We start from the raw sequence: 24,671 nt of genomic DNA on the forward strand, positions 1-24,671 counted from the left end.
ATGATGCTCTGCTAGTCTGCTTCGCACCAAATGGTATTTTGCAGCCTTGTGACCACCAGTTTTGTACTCTGGCAGGTTACGCGAGGCAGCGAGCCAGCCAATGAGGCTGCAGCTAGTTCGCCCCCATTGGCTAGTACGACACAGGCGTTTTCTTTCAAATACACGCTGAAACCGGGTGCCCCCAGCCATTCGTTTGGATTCTCAGTAGCTACACGAGACAACCATGCCTCCTAAGACTAGCGGAAAGGCCGCCAAGAAAGCCGGCAAGGCCCAGAAGAACATCTCCAAGGGAGATAAGAAGAAGAAGCGCAAGAGGAAGGAGAGCTACGCCATCTACATCTACAAAGTACTTAAACAGGTACACCCTGATACTGGCATCTCCAGCAAGGCGATGAGCATCATGAACAGCTTCGTCAACGACATCTTCGAGCGTATCGCCGCGGAGGCTTCCCGTCTGGCCCACTACAACAAGCGCTCCACCATCACTAGTCGGGAGATCCAGACTGCCGTCCGTCTCTTGCTGCCCGGAGAGCTGGCCAAGCACGCCGTCAGCGAGGGCACCAAGGCAGTCACCAAATACACCAGCTCCAAGTAAGGAGCTACAGGGAATAACCACCCTTCTTAAGAAACGGCCCTTTTCAGGGCCACCACACCTTTAAAAAAAAGAGCAGTTGTGTTAGCCTCTTACCCTTAAGCAAACCAAAGGCAAGTTAAAAGGGGGACATCACATCAAAGTGGTTAGCATTGTTACTTTAAGGTCAAAAGAAATTAGAAAACCTCATAATAATAATAATAATAATAATAATAATAATAATAATAATAATAATAATAATAATAATAATCGTCGTCGTTAACACCATCATAGCCGGACGGATTATTCAGTCCTTTTGCCGCTTGAAACGACAATCGCACCGCCGTCAAGAACAACAACAACTACTACTACTACTACTACTACTACTACTACCACTACCACGGGGCCCTGGGTCTTTCTTTCTTTTCTTTCTTGAGGAGATTGGTTGGGATTGAATGTAGGCCCTGGGTCGAGTTGGGGTTAGGTTACGACGAAGTGAGGTTAAAACTACTCGGGTTAGGTTCCGCCGCGCCCCGCCGCGCGCGCTCAGTACCGCCCTCGTACGCTCCTCCATCGCGATCTCCGAGCAAAGTCTCGTCTCGACAACGCGCCCGCCCACCTCCAAAGAATAAATAACCGTTGCCTTCTGTACACATGCATCAATGAAGACTTCCTTTCTCGCCAACGGCCATACCATGTTGAATACACCGGTTCTCGTCCGATCACCGCAGTTAAGCAACATTGGGCGTGGTCAGTACTTGGATGGGTGACCGCTTGGGAACACCACGTGCCGTTGGCTCAATTCCCTTTTTACCTACTATTCTGATCTCTAAATAACCCTTTATCATCAACTTTAGCCTTACGGCTGCACAAATGTCGAAATTGATCGATTTTTGTTACATGTGAAACTAACCAGATGTTCTTAACTTTCCAACATGATTCAAGTTTATTGTAGATACTTAACTTCCTCCGAGGTGCCCGCCTAACCTGACCTGATGATGATGATGATGATGATGATGATGATGATGATGATGATGATGATGATGATGCGAGAGAGAGAGAGAGAGAGAGAGAGAGAGAGAGAGAGAGAGAGAGAGAGAGAGAGAGTGTGTGTGTGTGTGTGTGTGTGTGTGTGTGTGTGTGTGCTGTTATTTTTCTTTTAGGTTAGTGCAGCATAGTGTGCCCTGTCTGTAGGCGGCCCCTCACGGATTCTTAACTCTTCATTCTACTACGTCCTATTTCGCGTAAGATTACAGGTAAGAAGGGTAATCAGTGCCAGGGCGGAACGTGGGTTCGAATCTCCCTGCCCGCCAAGAAAATCGCGAGGAAGATGGTTTCCAAACAACGTCATCGACACTGTCGTGATAACAATGAAAGCCGTGTCCTAGCAACCGCACGCCGCATGTAGCAGCCCTTCAAAGAGGCGAAAAATGATTTCATTTTATGTTCTTTCAGGTAAGATAAGATACTATCGCTGACCCGTTGATATAACGACGACGTTCGGTAATAAGTTGCAAGTCTGTTGTGCGCTATTTTCTGCAGGTAACTGGGCGTCTCTCATAAGCTTGCTTACGAACGATGATGTACTAGTGCAGGAGAGTGACCCTTGTGCGCGTGTTCCGACAAATCGTAGCATTGACTCCCAGGACTTTGCATTTCTACCTAAGATGAGACGGTTTCCTAATAAGACTGAGAAAGTAACGTTTTCAACGACAAGTGTTAGTTGAAAGTGTCGTGACGTTTTAGGTTAGGTGACGTGAGGAAAGTGCTCGATTTCAGTAGCCTGCACGTCGGCTGACCGACCTTTCGGCAAGTGATGAATTCCATAGAACTAACCTCAACTCCCCATATCATTACCGTTACCGTCCTGGATTTAAATAGGCCATTCTGAGCTCAACTTGGCGAGTTCGATTCCGGTTCACTCCCTTGGTATTTGAATGGCCAAATACGTCGGCCTCATGCCTGTAGATTTACGGGCACGTAAAATAGAAGAACTCCTGCGGGACAAAATTTCGCCTCAGCGGCGTCTCCGGAAACGGTAAATAGTAGTTAGTGGGGCGTAAAGTAAATAACATTTTTCACTACCTACCACTACTACTTCCTGTTAGGCCGGTAGGGATTTTTCGTACTTCGGCAATAATACGTCCATTTGCCCAGCACCTGAACACTGCGTACCTGTACGTCCTACTTTTTCCTCCTTACCTTAGTACTACCGGTTAGAATTCAAAGAATAGGGAGGTTAGGTATCCTGCGTCTAACACGGTCGCCCTTTCACTGCTACCCGGGTCCTATATCCTCTTTTCTGCTGAAGACAAACACCTCAACTTCTCTTCTTAATGTTAATAACTACAATCATCATCTTCATTACCTGATTGCTTTCACGAGTTCGCAGGAATTGATAGGCCTAGAATGGAGACCCTGTACTAAGACATGATTGCAGCGAACCGAGAAAAGGGGCATAAACTGATCGTGGATCTGCTAACTTCAAGCTAAATTACGCACACTTTTATCATCACCAGTCTTGAAAACTGGGAAGGAGGCCTGCATCTTCTCATTACAGGGTAGATGCTAGATATTTCGGGTGCAATATACTGCAGGTTAGGCTTGGATCACCTAAACTAATTAAGAAAAAATAAAAATCTTGAGGTACCGTACCGGTACTGGTCTGGTCTAGTCATACGAAGAGTAACCCTAGCGCAGCTGGCCTAAAAATCATCAGGTCCCTTTACGCATATCCTCCCATGAATGTAAATGACTCGGTATCCCTCATTACGGTACTTCAATTGATATTTGAGGGAAGAGGACTCTTAAACCTCCTGTTTTCTTCACAGGGTATTCTTTTACAGCACAAACTTGAGTAATAGTAGTAGTAGTAGTAGTAGTAGTAGTAGTAGTAGTAGTAGAAGAAGAAGAAGAAGAAGGAAGGAAGGAAGGAAGGAAGGAAGGAAGGAAGGAAGGAAGGAAGGAAGGAAGGAAGGAAGGAAGGAAGGAAGGTTGTAGTCAGGAAGGGCATCCAGCCGTATAATCACACCGAATCCACATGGCGAGAGAAGTTGTGTTAACCGTGCATCTACCCTCTGTTAGATCCTTCCTTCCTTCCTTCCTTCCTTCCTTCCTTCCTTCCTGATTTCCATCTGCAAGTAAGAATTGAACGTCCAACGTGTTAACCCAACACGTATTCCTGCAATTCCCGGCGTCGTTCGGACCAGGAGAAAGAAAGAAAGAAAGAAAGAAAGAAAGAAAGAAAGAAAGAAAGAAAGAAAGAAAGAAAGAGAGAAAGAAAAAGTTCCTTACACGTCGAAAGGGACATAGCATTCTCGCGGTTTCGCACTTTACTGACCTTATTCTTTTTTGAGGTTAGGTATGCCGCTGTACTTGTAAGTCAAAGAAGTAATTGCGTAGCCTTTTTGTAATTACATTCGACGTAACCTCAAACTTTAATACTATTATTTGATGTCAGTTCACGCGATCGTCTTCGTTCTATGCTGCTAATAGTGTGATCGATTCTCGGCGCAGCCAGTAGGTTATTTTAAGGAGGCATACTCTCACTTAATGGCAGCTTTGAAACCAAAGGTCGGTTACGAAAGTTAGGTAAAAGTCGTCGTCGTCGACATAGTAGTAGCGGTAGTTGTTTTTTTTTTAATAGCCTTAGCCTACTGTTGTTGTTTGTTGTTTGAGTCACCAGTCCGTAGACTGGTTTGATGCAGCCCTCCACGCCACCCTATCCTGTGCCAACCTTTTCGTTTCTATGTAACTATTGCATCCTACATGTGCTTGTCATGTCCGTACCTTGGTCTACCCCTACAGTTCTTACCGCCTACACATCGTTCTAAAACCAACTGAATAAGTCCTGGGTGTCTTAAGATGGGTCCTATCATTGTATCTCTTGTTCTCATCCAATTTTTTCTGAAGTTGTTCTCTGTAGGCAGCTCCCTCGGAAGCTTCTGTCTACCTCAAGCTGTCCAACTTGAGGGAGGACGCGATCGGCTGTAATATTGGAACAATTAGTAATACCGCCTGGTGTAGATATACTATATATGGGCTTCTTTTCGATTGTGAATAGGCCTAGAGATATTCGGTCCTGGCTTTGTTGCCCGGGGTAGGCGGGACGTTTCTACCAGGCTGTGCTTCCCTCCTACAGGTCAGGGACAAAGTCTTTCGTGAGACTTAACCGGCTGTCTTCCGGTCTGGGCCTTTAGGTACGCCCTGAAATACACCTAGACGTTCTAGGATTCCTCTTTAACTAGGCTTCTCTTCTCTTCCCTTACAAGGGCCTTAAAACAGCAGGAAGTGAGAGAGGGTACCTGACCGTGAGGCAAGTGCCTATGGCCCTAAATACTGCGACTAAAATGAACTTAAAGAGCTAGCAAGAGACCTGGAATCTGACAAGTCGTGGAAACTAGTCCCTAATTTATATGTTTCCTTCTTTATGCCCTTTTATGCAATGCTATTAGAGGCAGATTACGGTGGGTCTCCTTGCTACTGCAGAAATCCACCTGAAGGCCGAACGTCCCTTGCTCTCATTCGAAAGTGGCTAGAGTCCACGAACAGTTCTCTGCCTTGGCAGCTAGAGGAAGGATGGGACTTCCTTCAGGTAAGCGGTGGTCGCTCCCGGGGGCGTCGCGACGACGGCGGCTGCCCCTAAATGTCGGCATGGAGAGGGAGCTGAGGAAATGCTGTCCATGGAACACACCTGCGCCAGGACGCCCTGAACAAGGCGGGCAGCACTTCTTTCATTTGAGGAGCAGCATTAATCCTTTGGCTATCCCTTCCTACCTTGAACTGAACCTTCCGCCGCCCCCACGGGACGCAGGGTGCACGAGAAAGGAGCTAGGAAGCACGTCCCCAACTTATCGCCGCGCAGCCCACCCGACAGCTAGCCACTGCTGTTTCCTGCGCGGTCCGAGTAGCCTGATACACTCCGCCATTCGGGAAAATTTAACACATTCATTCGCACATTCATTCACAGGATTCGCAGCTCAGCGCTCGTGCAGTGCAGTCCTGTAAGCACTCAGCTCCAGCAGCCAAGAATCAAGAACCTAGCACCCAGAACGCTAGATATTCAGCCGCTAACTGCGATACCTACGCTCCAGTCAAGACACAGGGTCCTACCAGCGAGCCCCTGCAACACGGGAATAGGCCACCAGTAACACAGCCTATTTCAAATTAACAATCGCCAACTGCCACCAACAATAGGCAGATACTACAACCGCCTGCTAGCCAAGTTCACAGCAGGCCCAAGCAATTTGTCAGAGCCAAGCAATTTGTCAGAGCCCTCAGTGAGGTCACCGGTTCGAGGCTTGTCCCGTTGAGATACGGAAAAACTAAACCTGCTTCGACCGTGCCCACTGAGTGAGCACCAAACAGCGCGCCGGTCCTCTTAGTGAGTTTGACCGTTCCAGTGTTTTAACATAAACACCCAAGCTCCCCAGCCCATACCAGCCGTCAGGACCACCTTGGTGGACTGAGTAGCCAAGACACTGACGCTCCCATCTACCATGTCCACGAAACCCCCAACCACTCCCAATTTCAGATACCCATTAGAAATAGGAGCCAGACACCAAAACACCTGGTATGATCCATTCATCTTTCCCATCTCATATGATGTTCACCTCCATACTGTCAAGCCCTTTCACCGTGAACGCGTATATACAGCCATACAGCCAGTCATACAGCATGTCCAGCTCTTACAGGAGCTCTTTAATGGATGTATTATTCTATTCCCCACGGATATTGAAGGCAGTTATAACGCCATATTTGAACATCTCAAAAAGCAGAAAATCCATTACAGAGTGTGCTCTGGGTATGCGCCAGTCGCCGAAGCAGCTGCCCAAACGGAGCTGGACACTACACATACAGAAACACTGGACACAACACACACAGAAGTTCAGACCAACCCAACACCTCTCACTTTCACTAAAATCTCACAAACTCACCAAAACCATGCACACCAGACAGCGCAGACAGATGACCCACCTATCATCACGGACTCCCCCCTCTCCCCCCCACCAGCATCCGAACCCGGGACTGAGACCCCATTAGTCTCACAACCGAGTACGGAAACACACTCCAAGTACACTCAGACTAGGAACAGGCGTAAAAAACCTGCCCCTAAGTCAAAGAAATCACCAACACCCAACACCAACACCACAGAGACTCGAACCCGCACCCCCTCCCACACAACACTCATTACACAGTGTTTCAATTGCCTTCGTCTGAACCACTCTGCAGCTTCGTGCTCAGAGGCTCAACGGTGCAATCGGTGTGGCGGTCCCCATCGTCACACTGAGTGCACTGTACCACGCAGCCAGCCGAGGTGTGCGAACTGCCAAGGCAGTCATGCCGCCTCTTTTCCTGGCTGCCCGTTCCTGAAGAGGGCAATTCGAGACCACTACAGACACGCCAGACACATACAAGCTCACCACAACACACCACAGACACCACTCAGACACGACACCGCCACCTTACACTACCCGAACCCAGGACCACCTACCAATGCACCCATGAGCCAGCCCTGCCAAGTTTCCCACGCCCTGATCAGCCTACTCACCAAGCTAATTGAAACCCAGAATCAACCTCTACTCCCCACTATGCCTGCCAAACAACTGATCATAAACTAAATCCAGCCCAGAAAATCGTCCCCGCCAAGTCACCAATAAGTAAGAACCAGACCTCACTTCCAAACTAAAGCCTCCAAGCAAAACACTGGAACATACGGACACCGAGGCGGGTGCACTCAAACGAACTGCCGCATTTATTACGCTGTCTCCATCCACACTTAAATGCTGTTTTCTCTCTGAATTTAAGTATCACAACCAACCGATACACAGGAATATAAATATATTCCAGCGCACAATCCAGCGGCAAGGCCCGGTCAACCACAGCAACATCGGGCGTGGCTAACGTTTGGATGGGTGACCACCCAGACCTAGCCCTTGCCGCTGGCCCAAAAAGTAATTTAGAAATTATTAATACCATCCAGCCATGGCACGCACAGAATAAGGTTGAATTTTTCCATAATACCACTCAACAGCACACACTTTACAGTAAAATTTTCACCATTTTATTATTATTATTATTATTATTATTATCAACCAAATATATTTTATTCTTTTTATACTTATTTTCTACAACAGGCCAGGTGAGGAGCGCGGCATAGCGCACCGGTACTGGCACCGCAAACGGCACCCCCTAGGGGTGTCCAAACTGAACATATGGAAATTTAACACATTCGCACCGTGACCATGGCTGACACTGCAACAGCATCGGCAGCATCCGCACCCGCCTCGGCTCCGGCCCAGGCGTCGCCCAAGAAGAACAAGGCTTCCGCATCCAAGAAACCTCGCACCAAGCCTGCACATCCGAAAACCTCCGAGATGGTGGGCAGTGCCATCAAGAGCCTCAAGGAGCGAGGTGGATCTTCTCTCCAAGCTATCAAGAAGTACATCTCTGCCAACTACAAGGTGGACTCTGAGAAGCTGGCCCCATTCATCAAGAAGTACCTGAAATCTGCTGTGGCTTCCGGAGAGCTGGTCCAGACCAAGGGGAAGGGAGCTTCAGGTTCCTTCAAACTCGCCTCAGCTGCCAAGCCGGAGAAAGCCAGCGCAGCCCCTGTCAAGCGGTCCGCCGCCCCCAAGGAGAAGCGCATCCCCAAGGCGAAGAAGGCTGGGGGAGCCAAGGCTGCAGCCAAGAAAGCCATTTCCAAAAAGCCTGCTGAGAAGAAGAAGGCAGCTCCTGCTCCCAAACCAAAGCAGAAGGCTCCTTCCAAGGCTAAGAAGGCCGCCAAGGTGCCCACTAAGAAACCTAAGGCACCTAAGCCTAAAAAGGCCGCTAAGCCCAAGGCCTCGCCTAAAAAGGCACCTGCAAAAAGGAAGTGAGAACCCTCGAGGTTCTTACACTACCCGTGCACCTCTTGCTCTCACGAGAGCGGAGGTTGCAAAAACGGCCCTTATCAGGGCCATCACCTTCTTTCTAAAAGAGCCTATGAATGTGAACCCTGGCCTCTCTCCTACCTCTGTCTCATAAAGAGGCAAGTGTGCACAAGTGCCCCACTACTCTCTTATTATTATTATTATTATTATTATTATTATTATTATTATTATTATTATTATTATTATTATTATTATTATTTAGTATTTTCTTTACTGTTATTGCACTTGGAGTTTTCCTTAATCCCCTTGGCACAACAACCACCATCAAGATTTATATACTTTGTTATTATTATTATTATTATTATTATTATTATCAACATCGCCTTTATTATTCAGTATTTTCTTTACTATGATTGCTCTAGGACTCTTCGCATCGTCCTGTGGAATAAAAAATAAAATAAAAAAACCCACCGCCATCCAGATGTATATACTTTGTCGTTGTTGTTATTATTATTATTATTATTATTATTATTATTAAGTTTTGTGTCTACTGCGCTTGCACTTGGAAGGTTCACATCATCCCCTGGAAACAACAACAACCACCACCACCACCATCATCATCATCAAGATTTATATTATTATTATTTATTTCCTTTTAAAGAATATTTTAATTCACTGCCCGTGCTAGCTCAGAGACTACGACTGCTCTTTCTGGGATATTTTGGTGGCCCTGAAAAGGGCCGTTTGGTGAAAGGTCCAGCGTTAAGCTAGCTCTGGACTTAGGCACGCTCCCCTCGGATGCGGCGGGCGAGCTGGATGTCCTTTGGCATGATGGTGACACGCTTGGCATGGATGGCACACAAGTTGGTGTCTTCGAAAAGACCCACCAGGTAGGCTTCGCTGGCCTCCTGCAAGGCCATGACGGCCGAGCTCTGGAAGCGCAGGTCGGTCTTGAAGTCCTGAGCTATTTCTCTCACGAGCCGCTGGAAAGGCAGCTTGCGGATGAGCAGCTCGGTGCTCTTCTGGTAGCGCCTGATCTCACGGAGGGCCACGGTACCGGGCCTGTACCGATGAGGCTTCTTCACTCCACCCGTGGCAGGCGCGCTCTTACGGGCAGCCTTGGTTGCCAGCTGCTTGCGGGGGGCCTTGCCTCCGGTGGATTTACGTGCAGTCTGCTTCGTCCGGGCCATGACGTACGGTACTCACTGTCGACACGCTGCAGGGAGAATAACAGGAGCTCGCTCCCGCTCGCCTTGTTTTATTCCTTCGCTTCCCCCTCCCTGTGCTGCTGCAGCGCTGCCATTCGCTAGCCAGTTGCCGACGTCACCGGGGCCAGGCTCGTTCAACAAAAGCACAGGCAAAAGCGGGGCCTGGCACATTCGAGCTCTGAACTCGCTGTTGTACTGATCTACCATGACCGGACGAGGCAAGGGAGGAAAGGGACTCGGCAAAGGAGGCGCCAAGCGTCACAGGAAGGTGCTCCGAGACAACATCCAGGGCATCACCAAGCCTGCCATCAGACGTCTCGCCCGCAGAGGTGGGGTCAAGCGTATCTCGGGCCTAATCTACGAGGAGACTCGTGGCGTGCTCAAGGTTTTCCTGGAGAACGTCATCCGGGATGCCGTAACATACACCGAGCACGCCAAGAGGAAGACCGTGACCGCCATGGACGTAGTGTACGCCCTCAAGAGACAGGGACGTACCCTTTACGGTTTCGGCGGTTAGATCTCTTCCGAGCGTGCTCCCGGCAGGGGGCATGCAGTGTTTAAAAAAAACGGCCCTTTTCAGGGCCACCACTTACCTCTCAAAAGAGCTTTGTGTCCCGTGTCCAGTACTCCTCTAGCATTGCTTGTGCAGCACTTCTTCCTAGGAGGTACTGTACTGTACTGTACTGTACAGTACACTTCTCCTCGAGCCCTGCAGAGAAGAAAATATGCCCTCAACGTTAGTAATGAAGTCTAGTCTGAAGTTTATTTTTAATGGACACTAGATATCTGTATCTGATCCTCTTTCTTTCTTTCTTTCTTTCTTTCTTTCTTTCTTTCTTTCTTTCTTTCATTCAGAAACTAATCACTTGGCTTCTTTCTAAATAAATAAATAAATAAATAAATAAATAAATAAATGCTAAAACGTGCCTATTCCTCTGGTTCATTCTACTCTGATAACCTACTCCAGTTTTGAAGGTTATACCGTAAACTGGTATGATATTAAAAGTACTTCTTATGCAACCTTCCTTCCTTCCTTCCTTCCTTCCTTCCTTCCTTCCTTCCTTCCTTCCTTCCTTCCTTCCTTCCTTCAATTAATGAACTGTGTAATATATCATTAAGTTGGCTAGGCTATTTTCTGTCCTAAACACTAAATTCCAGCATCTGTTGCTACTGAAGGGACACTAAACACAATTCTTCTCTTTGCTGTTGTTGTTCTTGGTTTCACTATTATTATTATTATTATTATTATTATTATTATTATTATTATTATTAGAGACCTGTATGTACTGTACTGTACTGTACTGCTCTTTCTCTTTTGACACCTCCTTTACTACTGAGCAATAAAGCCTGACAAGCAACTCTTTCCTTAACCAGCTGGTGGCCCTGAAAAGGGCCGTTTTTTAAATTTTTGCCTGGGAAACCAAGGCTAAGGCAATTAAGCCTTCTTCTCGGTCTTCTTGGGCAGGAGCACTGCCTGAATATTGGGCAGCACACCTCCCTGGGCAATGGTCACACCAGACAGGAGTTTGTTTAACTCCTCATCATTACGTATGGCCAACTGCAAGTGACGGGGGATGATCCTCGTCTTCTTGTTGTCACGGGCTGCATTGCCTGCCAACTCAAGAACTTCAGCAGCCAGGTACTCCATGACCGCAGCCAGGTACACGGGAGCACCAGCACCCACTCGCTCTGCATAGTTTCCCTTGCGGAGGAGACGGTGGATACGCCCGACAGGAAACTGCAGGCCTGCACGGCTGGAACGGCTTTTGGACTTGCCCTTAACTTTTCCTCCCTTGCCTCGTCCTGACATGATGCTCTGCTAGTCTGCTTCGCACCAAATGGTATTTTGCAGCCTTGTGACCACCAGTTTTGTACTCTGGCAGGTTACGCGAGGCAGCGAGCCAGCCAATGAGGCTGCAGCTAGTTCGCCCCCATTGGCTAGTACGACACAGGCGTTTTCTTTCAAATACACGCTGAAACCGGGTGCCCCCAGCCATTCGTTTGGATTCTCAGTAGCTACACGAGACAACCATGCCTCCTAAGACTAGCGGAAAGGCCGCCAAGAAAGCCGGCAAGGCCCAGAAGAACATCTCCAAGGGAGATAAGAAGAAGAAGCGCAAGAGGAAGGAGAGCTACGCCATCTACATCTACAAAGTACTTAAACAGGTACACCCTGATACTGGCATCTCCAGCAAGGCGATGAGCATCATGAACAGCTTCGTCAACGACATCTTCGAGCGTATCGCCGCGGAGGCTTCCCGTCTGGCCCACTACAACAAGCGCTCCACCATCACTAGTCGGGAGATCCAGACTGCCGTCCGTCTCTTGCTGCCCGGAGAGCTGGCCAAGCACGCCGTCAGCGAGGGCACCAAGGCAGTCACCAAATACACCAGCTCCAAGTAAGGAGCTACAGGGAATAACCACCCTTCTTAAGAAACGGCCCTTTTCAGGGCCACCACACCTTTAAAAAAAAGAGCAGTTGTGTTAGCCTCTTACCCTTAAGCAAACCAAAGGCAAGTTAAAAGGGGGACATCACATCAAAGTGGTTAGCATTGTTACTTTAAGGTCAAAAGAAATTAGAAAACCTCATAATAATAATAATAATAATAATAATAATAATAATAATAATAATAATAATAATAATAATAATCGTCGTCGTTAACACCATCATAGCCGGACGGATTATTCAGTCCTTTTGCCGCTTGAAACGACAATCGCACCGCCGTCAAGAACAACAACAACTACTACTACTACTACTACTACTACTACTACCACTACCACGGGGCCCTGGGTCTTTCTTTCTTTTCTTTCTTGAGGAGATTGGTTGGGATTGAATGTAGGCCCTGGGTCGAGTTGGGGTTAGGTTACGACGAAGTGAGGTTAAAACTACTCGGGTTAGGTTCCGCCGCGCCCCGCCGCGCGCGCTCAGTACCGCCCTCGTACGCTCCTCCATCGCGATCTCCGAGCAAAGTCTCGTCTCGACAACGCGCCCGCCCACCTCCAAAGAATAAATAACCGTTGCCTTCTGTACACATGCATCAATGAAGACTTCCTTTCTCGCCAACGGCCATACCATGTTGAATACACCGGTTCTCGTCCGATCACCGCAGTTAAGCAACATTGGGCGTGGTCAGTACTTGGATGGGTGACCGCTTGGGAACACCACGTGCCGTTGGCTCAATTCCCTTTTTACCTACTATTCTGATCTCTAAATAACCCTTTATCATCAACTTTAGCCTTACGGCTGCACAAATGTCGAAATTGATCGATTTTTGTTACATGTGAAACTAACCAGATGTTCTTAACTTTCCAACATGATTCAAGTTTATTGTAGATACTTAACTTCCTCCGAGGTGCCCGCCTAACCTGACCTGATGATGATGATGATGATGATGATGATGATGATGATGATGATGATGATGATGATGCGAGAGAGAGAGAGAGAGAGAGAGAGAGAGAGAGAGAGAGAGAGAGAGTGTGTGTGTGTGTGTGTGTGTGTGTGTGTGTGTGTGTGCTGTTATTTTTCTTTTAGGTTAGTGCAGCATAGTGTGCCCTGTCTGTAGGCGGCCCCTCACGGATTCTTAACTCTTCATTCTACTACGTCCTATTTCGCGTAAGATTACAGGTAAGAAGGGTAATCAGTGCCAGGGCGGAACGTGGGTTCGAATCTCCCTGCCCGCCAAGAAAATCGCGAGGAAGATGGTTTCCAAACAACGTCATCGACACTGTCGTGATAACAATGAAAGCCGTGTCCTAGCAACCGCACGCCGCATGTAGCAGCCCTTCAAAGAGGCGAAAAATGATTTCATTTTATGTTCTTTCAGGTAAGATAAGATACTATCGCTGACCCGTTGATATAACGACGACGTTCGGTAATAAGTTGCAAGTCTGTTGTGCGCTATTTTCTGCAGGTAACTGGGCGTCTCTCATAAGCTTGCTTACGAACGATGATGTACTAGTGCAGGAGAGTGACCCTTGTGCGCGTGTTCCGACAAATCGTAGCATTGACTCCCAGGACTTTGCATTTCTACCTAAGATGAGACGGTTTCCTAATAAGACTGAGAAAGTAACGTTTTCAACGACAAGTGTTAGTTGAAAGTGTCGTGACGTTTTAGGTTAGGTGACGTGAGGAAAGTGCTCGATTTCAGTAGCCTGCACGTCGGCTGACCGACCTTTCGGCAAGTGATGAATTCCATAGAACTAACCTCAACTCCCCATATCATTACCGTTACCGTCCTGGATTTAAATAGGCCATTCTGAGCTCAACTTGGCGAGTTCGATTCCGGTTCACTCCCTTGGTATTTGAATGGCCAAATACGTCGGCCTCATGCCTGTAGATTTACGGGCACGTAAAATAGAAGAACTCCTGCGGGACAAAATTTCGCCTCAGCGGCGTCTCCGGAAACGGTAAATAGTAGTTAGTGGGGCGTAAAGTAAATAACATTTTTCACTACCTACCACTACTACTTCCTGTTAGGCCGGTAGGGATTTTTCGTACTTCGGCAATAATACGTCCATTTGCCCAGCACCTGAACACTGCGTACCTGTACGTCCTACTTTTTCCTCCTTACCTTAGTACTACCGGTTAGAATTCAAAGAATAGGGAGGTTAGGTATCCTGCGTCTAACACGGTCGCCCTTTCACTGCTACCCGGGTCCTATATCCTCTTTTCTGCTGAAGACAAACACCTCAACTTCTCTTCTTAATGTTAATAACTACAATCATCATCTTCATTACCTGATTGCTTTCACGAGTTCGCAGGAATTGATAGGCCTAGAATGGAGACCCTGTACTAAGACATGATTGCAGCGAACCGAGAAAAGGGGCATAAACTGATCGTGGATCTGCTAACTTCAAGCTAAATTACGCACACTTTTATCATCACCAGTCTTGAAAACTGGGAAGGAGGCCTGCATCTTCTCATTACAGGGTAGATGCTAGATATTTCGGGTGCAATATACTGCAGGTTAGGCTTGGATCACCTAAACTAATTAAGAAAAAATAAAAATCTTGAGGTACCGTACCGGTACTGGTCTGGTCTAGTCATACGAAGAGTAACCCTAGCGCAGCTGGCCTAAAAATCATCAGGTCCCTTTACGCATATCCTCCCATGAATGTAAATGACTCGGTATCCCTCATTACGGTACTTCAATTGATATTTGAGGGAAGAGGACTCTTAAACCTCCTGTTTTCTTCACAGGGTATTCTTTTACAGCACAAACTTGAGTAATAGTAGTAGTAGTAGTAGTAGTAGTAGTAGTAGTAGTAGTAGAAGAAGAAGAAGAAGAAGGAAGGAAGGAAGGAAGGAAGGAAGGAAGGAAGGAAGGAAGGAAGGAAGGAAGGAAGGAAGGAAGGAAGGAAGGTTGTAGTCAGGAAGGGCATCCAGCCGTATAATCACACCGAATCCACATGGCGAGAGAAGTTGTGTTAACCGTGCATCTACCCTCTGTTAGATCCTTCCTTCCTTCCTTCCTTCCTTCCTTCCTTCCTTCCTGATTTCCATCTGCAAGTAAGAATTGAACGTCCAACGTGTTAACCCAACACGTATTCCTGCAATTCCCGGCGTCGTTCGGACCAGGAGAAAGAAAGAAAGAAAGAAAGAAAGAAAGAAAGAAAGAAAGAAAGAAAGAAAGAAAGAAAGAGAGAAAGAAAAAGTTCCTTACACGTCGAAAGGGACATAGCATTCTCGCGGTTTCGCACTTTACTGACCTTATTCTTTTTTGAGGTTAGGTATGCCGCTGTACTTGTAAGTCAAAGAAGTAATTGCGTAGCCTTTTTGTAATTACATTCGACGTAACCTCAAACTTTAATACTATTATTTGATGTCAGTTCACGCGATCGTCTTCGTTCTATGCTGCTAATAGTGTGATCGATTCTCGGCGCAGCCAGTAGGTTATTTTAAGGAGGCATACTCTCACTTAATGGCAGCTTTGAAACCAAAGGTCGGTTACGAAAGTTAGGTAAAAGTCGTCGTCGTCGACATAGTAGTAGCGGTAGTTGTTTTTTTTTTAATAGCCTTAGCCTACTGTTGTTGTTTGTTGTTTGAGTCACCAGTCCGTAGACTGGTTTGATGCAGCCCTCCACGCCACCCTATCCTGTGCCAACCTTTTCGTTTCTATGTAACTATTGCATCCTACATGTGCTTGTCATGTCCGTACCTTGGTCTACCCCTACAGTTCTTACCGCCTACACATCGTTCTAAAACCAACTGAATAAGTCCTGGGTGTCTTAAGATGGGTCCTATCATTGTATCTCTTGTTCTCATCCAATTTTTTCTGAAGTTGTTCTCTGTAGGCAGCTCCCTCGGAAGCTTCTGTCTACCTCAAGCTGTCCAACTTGAGGGAGGACGCGATCGGCTGTAATATTGGAACAATTAGTAATACCGCCTGGTGTAGATATACTATATATGGGCTTCTTTTCGATTGTGAATAGGCCTAGAGATATTCGGTCCTGGCTTTGTTGCCCGGGGTAGGCGGGACGTTTCTACCAGGCTGTGCTTCCCTCCTACAGGTCAGGGACAAAGTCTTTCGTGAGACTTAACCGGCTGTCTTCCGGTCTGGGCCTTTAGGTACGCCCTGAAATACACCTAGACGTTCTAGGATTCCTCTTTAACTAGGCTTCTCTTCTCTTCCCTTACAAGGGCCTTAAAACAGCAGGAAGTGAGAGAGGGTACCTGACCGTGAGGCAAGTGCCTATGGCCCTAAATACTGCGACTAAAATGAACTTAAAGAGCTAGCAAGAGACCTGGAATCTGACAAGTCGTGGAAACTAGTCCCTAATTTATATGTTTCCTTCTTTATGCCCTTTTATGCAATGCTATTAGAGGCAGATTACGGTGGGTCTCCTTGCTACTGCAGAAATCCACCTGAAGGCCGAACGTCCCTTGCTCTCATTCGAAAGTGGCTAGAGTCCACGAACAGTTCTCTGCCTTGGCAGCTAGAGGAAGGATGGGACTTCCTTCAGGTAAGCGGTGGTCGCTCCCGGGGGCGTCGCGACGACGGCGGCTGCCCCTAAATGTCGGCATGGAGAGGGAGCTGAGGAAATGCTGTCCATGGAACACACCTGCGCCAGGACGCCCTGAACAAGGCGGGCAGCACTTCTTTCATTTGAGGAGCAGCATTAATCCTTTGGCTATCCCTTCCTACCTTGAACTGAACCTTCCGCCGCCCCCACGGGACGCAGGGTGCACGAGAAAGGAGCTAGGAAGCACGTCCCCAACTTATCGCCGCGCAGCCCACCCGACAGCTAGCCACTGCTGTTTCCTGCGCGGTCCGAGTAGCCTGATACACTCCGCCATTCGGGAAAATTTAACACATTCGGCAATTCGAGACCATTACAGACGCGCCAGGCACTTACAGGCTCACCACTACACACCACAGACACCACTCAGCCATAATACACTGCATCATTCGAACCCAGGACCTTCTACCAACGCCCATACGACCCAGCCCTGCCAAGCTTCCCATGCCCTGATCAGTCTTCTTACCAAGCTAATATCAACTCCGGATCAGCCTCTACTTCCCATGCCTGCCAAGCAACTGATCCTCAATTAAATTAAATCCCGCCCTGAATACCGCCCCCGCCCAGTAACAAGCAAAGACCTCACTCCTCACTTCCTTAAAGCACTGGAACTCACGGAAACCGAGGCGGGAGCACTACATAAATGCTGCTAACTAACAATGCTGAATTTCTCAAAATTAACACCTACAGATGCTGTAAAATTATTATTTAACATCCGCAGATACTTGCACTTTTAAAGTAAAAGTGCAAGTTGCGAACCTTTGACACGGTGAAGCGTTACAGACTTCCAAACGTAACATATGCTAGGCAAACCCTGCTCCAACAGGGTGAGCCACACCGTCCACAAAAACAGCTGTGCTAGCCATGGTTACTGAATGTAAATTCTCCTAGGTACCAACACACATACATACTACTTACACAAATAGTTAAGCAACATCGGGAATGGCCACCCAGTGGATGGGTGACCACAACAAGTACACTCACACATACATCCAACAAAACACATACATTAACAACACCATTTACTGAAAATAATACACAACAAATAAATCAAATATACGAGCTTTCACAAAACTGCAACATAACATTAAAGGCCGACAGAGGAGTCTCGAAGAGACACCGGCATCGGCACAACACTAACACCTATCTCTCGAGATAGGTGTACCATACCGAACCCTGGGGGATTTAACACATTCATTCGCATCATTCACATTCATTCAATCAATCGGCAGTGCAGTCCTGTAAGCACTAAGCTCCGGCTACCAAGAACCCAGCACCCAGAACGCTAGTTACCCTGCCGCTAACTGCGATACCTACGCTCCAACCAAGATTTAGGGTTCTATCAGAGAGCCCCTTCACCACGGGAATAGGCCACCTGCAACACAGCCTATTTCAAATCAACAATCGCTAACTGCCACCAACAATAGGCAGAAACTGCAATCGCCTGCTAGCCAAGTTACGGCAGGCCCAAGCAATTTGTCAGAGCCCTCAGTGTGGTCACTGGTTCGAGGCTTGTCCCGTTGAGATACGTCAAAACTAAACCTGCTTCGACCGTGCCCACTGAGTGAGCACCTAACAGCGCGCCGGTCCTCTTATTGAGTTTGACCGTTCCAGTGTTTTATCATAAACACCCAAGTCTCCCCAGCCCATACCAGCCGTCAGGACCACCTTGGTGGATTGAGTAGCCAAGACACTGACATTCCCATCTCAAACCATGTCCAGGAAACCCCCAACCACCCCCAATTTCGACCAACCTCTCCAAATTCGCACCAATAACCGTGACACCTGGTACGATCCTTTTATTTTTCCAATGCCTTACGACCAGTACCCATCCAGACACACCCGATTCCACCACCGCCAACGCACATACCTAGCCATCCAGCCAGTCATAAAGCACGTCCAGCTCTTAGAGGAGCTCTCTAATGGATGCATAACTGTTTTCCCTATGGATATTGAGGGCAGCTATAGCGCCATTCTTGAACACCTAAAAACTAGGGACATCCGTTACAGAGTATGCATTGGGTACGCGCCAGACGCCGAAGTAGCTACCCAAACTGAGCTGGACGCAACACACACACCACTAACATTCACAAAAACCACACAAACTCACTTAAACCAAGAGCACCAGACAGTACAAACAGACGACCCTCCAATCATCTTGGACTCACCCCTCTCCCCCCCGCCAGAATCCGAACCCGGGACTGAGACCCCATTAATCTCACAACCGGGTACGGAAACACTCCCCCCCTCACCAGCATCCGAACCCGGGAATGAGACCCCATTAGTCTCACAACCGGGTACGGTAACACACTCCAGATACACTCAGACTGGGAGCAGGCGTAAAAAACCTGCCCCTAAGTCAGCGCCGCTCACATCCAACACCTACACTTCAGAGACACGAACACGCACCCCCCCTCACACAACACTCATTACACAGTGTTTCAATTGTCTTCGGTTGAACCACTCTGCAGCCTCGTGCTCAGAGGCTCAGCGGTGTAATCGGTGTGGCGGTCCCCATCGTCACACTGAGTGCACTGTACCACGCAGCCAGCCGAGGTGCGCGAACTGCCAAGGCAGTCACGCCGCCTCATTTCCTGGCTGCCCGTTCTTGAAGAGGGCAATTCGAGACCATTACAGACGCGCCAGGCACTTACAGGCTCACCACTACTCACCACAGACACCACTCAGCCATAATACACTTCACCATTCGAACCCAGGACCTTCTACCAACGCCCATACGACCCAGCCCTGCCAAGCTTCCCATGCCCTGATCAGTCTTCTTACCAAGCTAATATCAACTCCGGATCAGCCTCTACTTCCCATGCCTGCCAAGCAACTGATCCTCAACTAAATTAAATCCCGCCCTGCATACCGCCCCCGCCCAGTAACAAGCAAAGACCTCACTCCTCACTTCCTTAAAGCACTGGAACTCACGGAATCCGAGGCGGGAGCACTACTTAAATGCTGCTAATTAACAATGCTGTACTTTCCAACTTAACACCTATAGATGCTGTAAAATTATTACTTAACATCCGCAGATACTTGCACTTTAAAGTAAAAGTGCAAGTTGCGAACTGTTGACACGATGAAGCGTTACAGACTTCCAAACGTAACATATGCTAGGCAAACCCTGCTCCATCAGGGTGAGCCACATCGTCTACAAAAACAGCTGTGCTAGCCATGGTTACTGAATGTAAATTCTCCTAGGTACCAACACACATACATACTACTTACACAAATAGTTAAGCAACATCGGGAATGGCCACCCAGTGGATGGGTGACCACAACAAGTACACTCACACATACATTCAACAAAACACATACATTAACAACACCATTTACTGAAAATAACACACAACAAATAAATCAAACATACGAACTTTCACAAAACTGCAACATAACATTAAAGGCCGACAGAGGAGTCTCGAAGAGACACCGGCATCGGCACAACACTAACACCTATCTCTAGATAGGTGTACCATACCGAACCCTGGGGATTTAACACATTCGCACCGTGACCATGGCTGACACTGCAACAGCATCGGCAGCATCCGCACCCGCCTCGGCTCCGGCCCAGGCGTCGCCCAAGAAGAACAAGGCTTCCGCATCCAAGAAACCTCGCACCAAGCCTGCACATCCGAAAACCTCCGAGATGGTGGGCAGTGCCATCAAGAGCCTCAAGGAGCGAGGTGGATCTTCTCTCCAAGCTATCAAGAAGTACATCTCTGCCAACTACAAGGTGGACTCTGAGAAGCTGGCCCCATTCATCAAGAAGTACCTGAAATCTGCTGTGGCTTCCGGAGAGCTGGTCCAGACCAAGGGGAAGGGAGCTTCAGGTTCCTTCAAACTCGCCTCAGCTGCCAAGCCGGAGAAAGCCAGCGCAGCCCCTGTCAAGCGGTCCGCCGCCCCCAAGGAGAAGCGCATCCCCAAGGCGAAGAAGGCTGGGGGAGCCAAGGCTGCAGCCAAGAAAGCCATTTCCAAAAAGCCTGCTGAGAAGAAGAAGGCAGCTCCTGCTCCCAAACCAAAGCAGAAGGCTCCTTCCAAGGCTAAGAAGGCCGCCAAGGTGCCCACTAAGAAACCTAAGGCACCTAAGCCTAAAAAGGCCGCTAAGCCCAAGGCCTCGCCTAAAAAGGCACCTGCAAAAAGGAAGTGAGAACCCTCGAGGTTCTTACACTACCCGTGCACCTCTTGCTCTCACGAGAGCGGAGGTTGCAAAAACGGCCCTTATCAGGGCCATCACCTTCTTTCTAAAAGAGCCTATGAAGTCTTTGAATGTGAACCCTGGCCTCTCTCCTACCTCTGTCTCATAAAGAGGCAAGTGTGCACAAGTGCCCCACTACTCTCTTATTATTATTATTATTATTATTATTATTATTATTATTATTATTATTATTATTATTATTATTATTATTATTATTATTTAGTATTTTCTTTACTGTTATTGCACTTGGAGTTTTCCTTAATCCCCTTGGCACAACAACCACCATCAAGATTTATATACTTTGTTATTATTATTATTATTATTATTATTATTATCAACATCGCCTTTATTATTCAGTATTTTCTTTACTATGATTGCTCTAGGACTCTTCGCATCGTCCTGTGGAATAAAAAATAAAATAAAAAAACCCACCGCCATCCAGATGTATATACTTTGTCGTTGTTGTTATTATTATTATTATTATTATTATTATTATTAAGTTTTGTGTCTACTGCGCTTGCACTTGGAAGGTTCACATCATCCCCTGGAAACAACAACAACCACCACCACCACCATCATCATCATCAAGATTTATATTATTATTATTTATTTCCTTTTAAAGAATATTTTAATTCACTGCCCGTGCTAGCTCAGAGACTACGACTGCTCTTTCTGGGATATTTTGGTGGCCCTGAAAAGGGCCGTTTGGTGAAAGGTCCAGCGTTAAGCTAGCTCTGGACTTAGGCACGCTCCCCTCGGATGCGGCGGGCGAGCTGGATGTCCTTTGGCATGATGGTGACACGCTTGGCATGGATGGCACACAAGTTGGTGTCTTCGAAAAGACCCACCAGGTAGGCTTCGCTGGCCTCCTGCAAGGCCATGACGGCCGAGCTCTGGAAGCGCAGGTCGGTCTTGAAGTCCTGAGCTATTTCTCTCACGAGCCGCTGGAAAGGCAGCTTGCGGATGAGCAGCTCGGTGCTCTTCTGGTAGCGCCTGATCTCACGGAGGGCCACGGTACCGGGCCTGTACCGATGAGGCTTCTTCACTCCACCCGTGGCAGGCGCGCTCTTACGGGCAGCCTTGGTTGCCAGCTGCTTGCGGGGGGCCTTGCCTCCGGTGGATTTACGTGCAGTCTGCTTCGTCCGGGCCATGACGTACGGTACTCACTGTCGACACGCTGCAGGGAGAATAACAGGAGCTCGCTCCCGCTCGCCTTGTTTTATTCCTTCGCTTCCCCCTCCCTGTGCTGCTGCAGCGCTGCCATTCGCTAGCCAGTTGCCGACGTCACCGGGGCCAGGCTCGTTCAACAAAAGCACAGGCAAAAGCGGGGCCTGGCACATTCGAGCTCTGAACTCGCTGTTGTACTGATCTACCATGACCGGACGAGGCAAGGGAGGAAAGGGACTCGGCAAAGGAGGCGCCAAGCGTCACAGGAAGGTGCTCCGAGACAACATCCAGGGCATCACCAAGCCTGCCATCAGACGTCTCGCCCGCAGAGGTGGGGTCAAGCGTATCTCGGGCCTAATCTACGAGGAGACTCGTGGCGTGCTCAAGGTTTTCCTGGAGAACGTCATCCGGGATGCCGTAACATACACCGAGCACGCCAAGAGGAAGACCGTGACCGCCATGGACGTAGTGTACGCCCTCAAGAGACAGGGACGTACCCTTTACGGTTTCGGCGGTTAGATCTCTTCCGAGCGTGCTCCCGGCAGGGGGCATGCAGTGTTTAAAAAAAACGGCCCTTTTCAGGGCCACCACTTACCTCTCAAAAGAGCTTTGTGTCCCGTGTCCAGTACTCCTCTAGCATTGCTTGTGCAGCACTTCTTCCTAGGAGGTACTGTACTGTACTGTACTGTACAGTACACTTCTCCTCGAGCCCTGCAGAGAAGAAAATATGCCCTCAACGTTAGTAATGAAGTCTAGTCTGAAGTTTATTTTTAATGGACACTAGATATCTGTATCTGATCCTCTTTCTTTCTTTCTTTCTTTCTTTCTTTCTTTCTTTCTTTCTTTCTTTCATTCAGAAACTAATCACTTGGCTTCTTTCTAAATAAATAAATAAATAAATAAATAAATAAATAAATGCTAAAACGTGCCTATTCCTCTGGTTCATTCTACTCTGATAACCTACTCCAGTTTTGAAGGTTATACCGTAAACTGGTATGATATTAAAAGTACTTCTTATGCAACCTTCCTTCCTTCCTTCCTTCCTTCCTTCCTTCCTTCCTTCCTTCCTTCCTTCCTTCCTTCCTTCCTTCAATTAATGAACTGTGTAATATATCATTAAGTTGGCTAGGCTATTTTCTGTCCTAAACACTAAATTCCAGCATCTGTTGCTACTGAAGGGACACTAAACACAATTCTTCTCTTTGCTGTTGTTGTTCTTGGTTTCACTATTATTATTATTATTATTATTATTATTATTATTATTATTATTATTAGAGACCTGTATGTACTGTACTGTACTGTACTGCTCTTTCTCTTTTGACACCTCCTTTACTACTGAGCAATAAAGCCTGACAAGCAACTCTTTCCTTAACCAGCTGGTGGCCCTGAAAAGGGCCGTTTTTTAAATTTTTGCCTGGGAAACCAAGGCTAAGGCAATTAAGCCTTCTTCTCGGTCTTCTTGGGCAGGAGCACTGCCTGAATATTGGGCAGCACACCTCCCTGGGCAATGGTCACACCAGACAGGAGTTTGTTTAACTCCTCATCATTACGTATGGCCAACTGCAAGTGACGGGGGATGATCCTCGTCTTCTTGTTGTCACGGGCTGCATTGCCTGCCAACTCAAGAACTTCAGCAGCCAGGTACTCCATGACCGCAGCCAGGTACACGGGAGCACCAGCACCCACTCGCTCTGCATAGTTTCCCTTGCGGAGGAGACGGTGGATACGCCCGACAGGAAACTGCAGGCCTGCACGGCTGGAACGGCTTTTGGACTTGCCCTTAACTTTTCCTCCCTTGCCTCGTCCTGACATGATGCTCTGCTAGTCTGCTTCGCACCAAATGGTATTTTGCAGCCTTGTGACCACCAGTTTTGTACTCTGGCAGGTTACGCGAGGCAGCGAGCCAGCCAATGAGGCTGCAGCTAGTTCGCCCCCATTGGCTAGTACGACACAGGCGTTTTCTTTCAAATACACGCTGAAACCGGGTGCCCCCAGCCATTCGTTTGGATTCTCAGTAGCTACACGAGACAACCATGCCTCCTAAGACTAGCGGAAAGGCCGCCAAGAAAGCCGGCAAGGCCCAGAAGAACATCTCCAAGGGAGATAAGAAGAAGAAGCGCAAGAGGAAGGAGAGCTACGCCATCTACATCTACAAAGTACTTAAACAGGTACACCCTGATACTGGCATCTCCAGCAAGGCGATGAGCATCATGAACAGCTTCGTCAACGACATCTTCGAGCGTATCGCCGCGGAGGCTTCCCGTCTGGCCCACTACAACAAGCGCTCCACCATCACTAGTCGGGAGATCCAGACTGCCGTCCGTCTCTTGCTGCCCGGAGAGCTGGCCAAGCACGCCGTCAGCGAGGGCACCAAGGCAGTCACCAAATACACCAGCTCCAAGTAAGGAGCTACAGGGAATAACCACCCTTCTTAAGAAACGGCCCTTTTCAGGGCCACCACACCTTTAAAAAAAAGAGCAGTTGTGTTAGCCTCTTACCCTTAAGCAAACCAAAGGCAAGTTAAAAGGGGGACATCACATCAAAGTGGTTAGCATTGTTACTTTAAGGTCAAAAGAAATTAGAAAACCTCATAATAATAATAATAATAATAATAATAATAATAATAATAATAA

General features: G+C 47.8%; 1 protein-coding gene and 2 non-coding genes across 3 annotated transcripts; all 3 read left to right on the forward strand.

Moving 5' to 3' along the window:
* The first annotated feature begins 1,251 nt into the window (after positions 1–1,251).
* LOC137501333 (5S ribosomal RNA) lies at positions 1,252–1,370 on the forward strand. Its single transcript, XR_011018483.1, has one exon. It is a non-coding gene; the product is annotated as a 5S ribosomal RNA (ribosomal RNA).
* Positions 1,371–11,849: 10,479 nt separating this feature from the next.
* LOC137501307 (histone H2B-like) lies at positions 11,850–24,431 on the forward strand (the record flags this gene model as incomplete). Its single annotated transcript, XM_068228309.1, has 2 exons — positions 11,850–11,966; positions 24,105–24,431. Coding segments are annotated over exons 1-2 (444 nt in total), but the record flags the coding sequence as incomplete, so codon positions are not given.
* On the forward strand, positions 12,710–12,828 carry LOC137501334 (5S ribosomal RNA). Its single transcript, XR_011018484.1, has one exon. It is a non-coding gene; the product is annotated as a 5S ribosomal RNA (ribosomal RNA).
* Positions 24,432–24,671: the final 240 nt, after the last annotated feature.

This window comes from Anabrus simplex, chromosome 6 (assembly GCF_040414725.1).
Source record: "Anabrus simplex isolate iqAnaSimp1 chromosome 6, ASM4041472v1, whole genome shotgun sequence".
Lineage (NCBI taxonomy): Eukaryota > Metazoa > Arthropoda > Insecta > Orthoptera > Tettigoniidae > Anabrus > Anabrus simplex.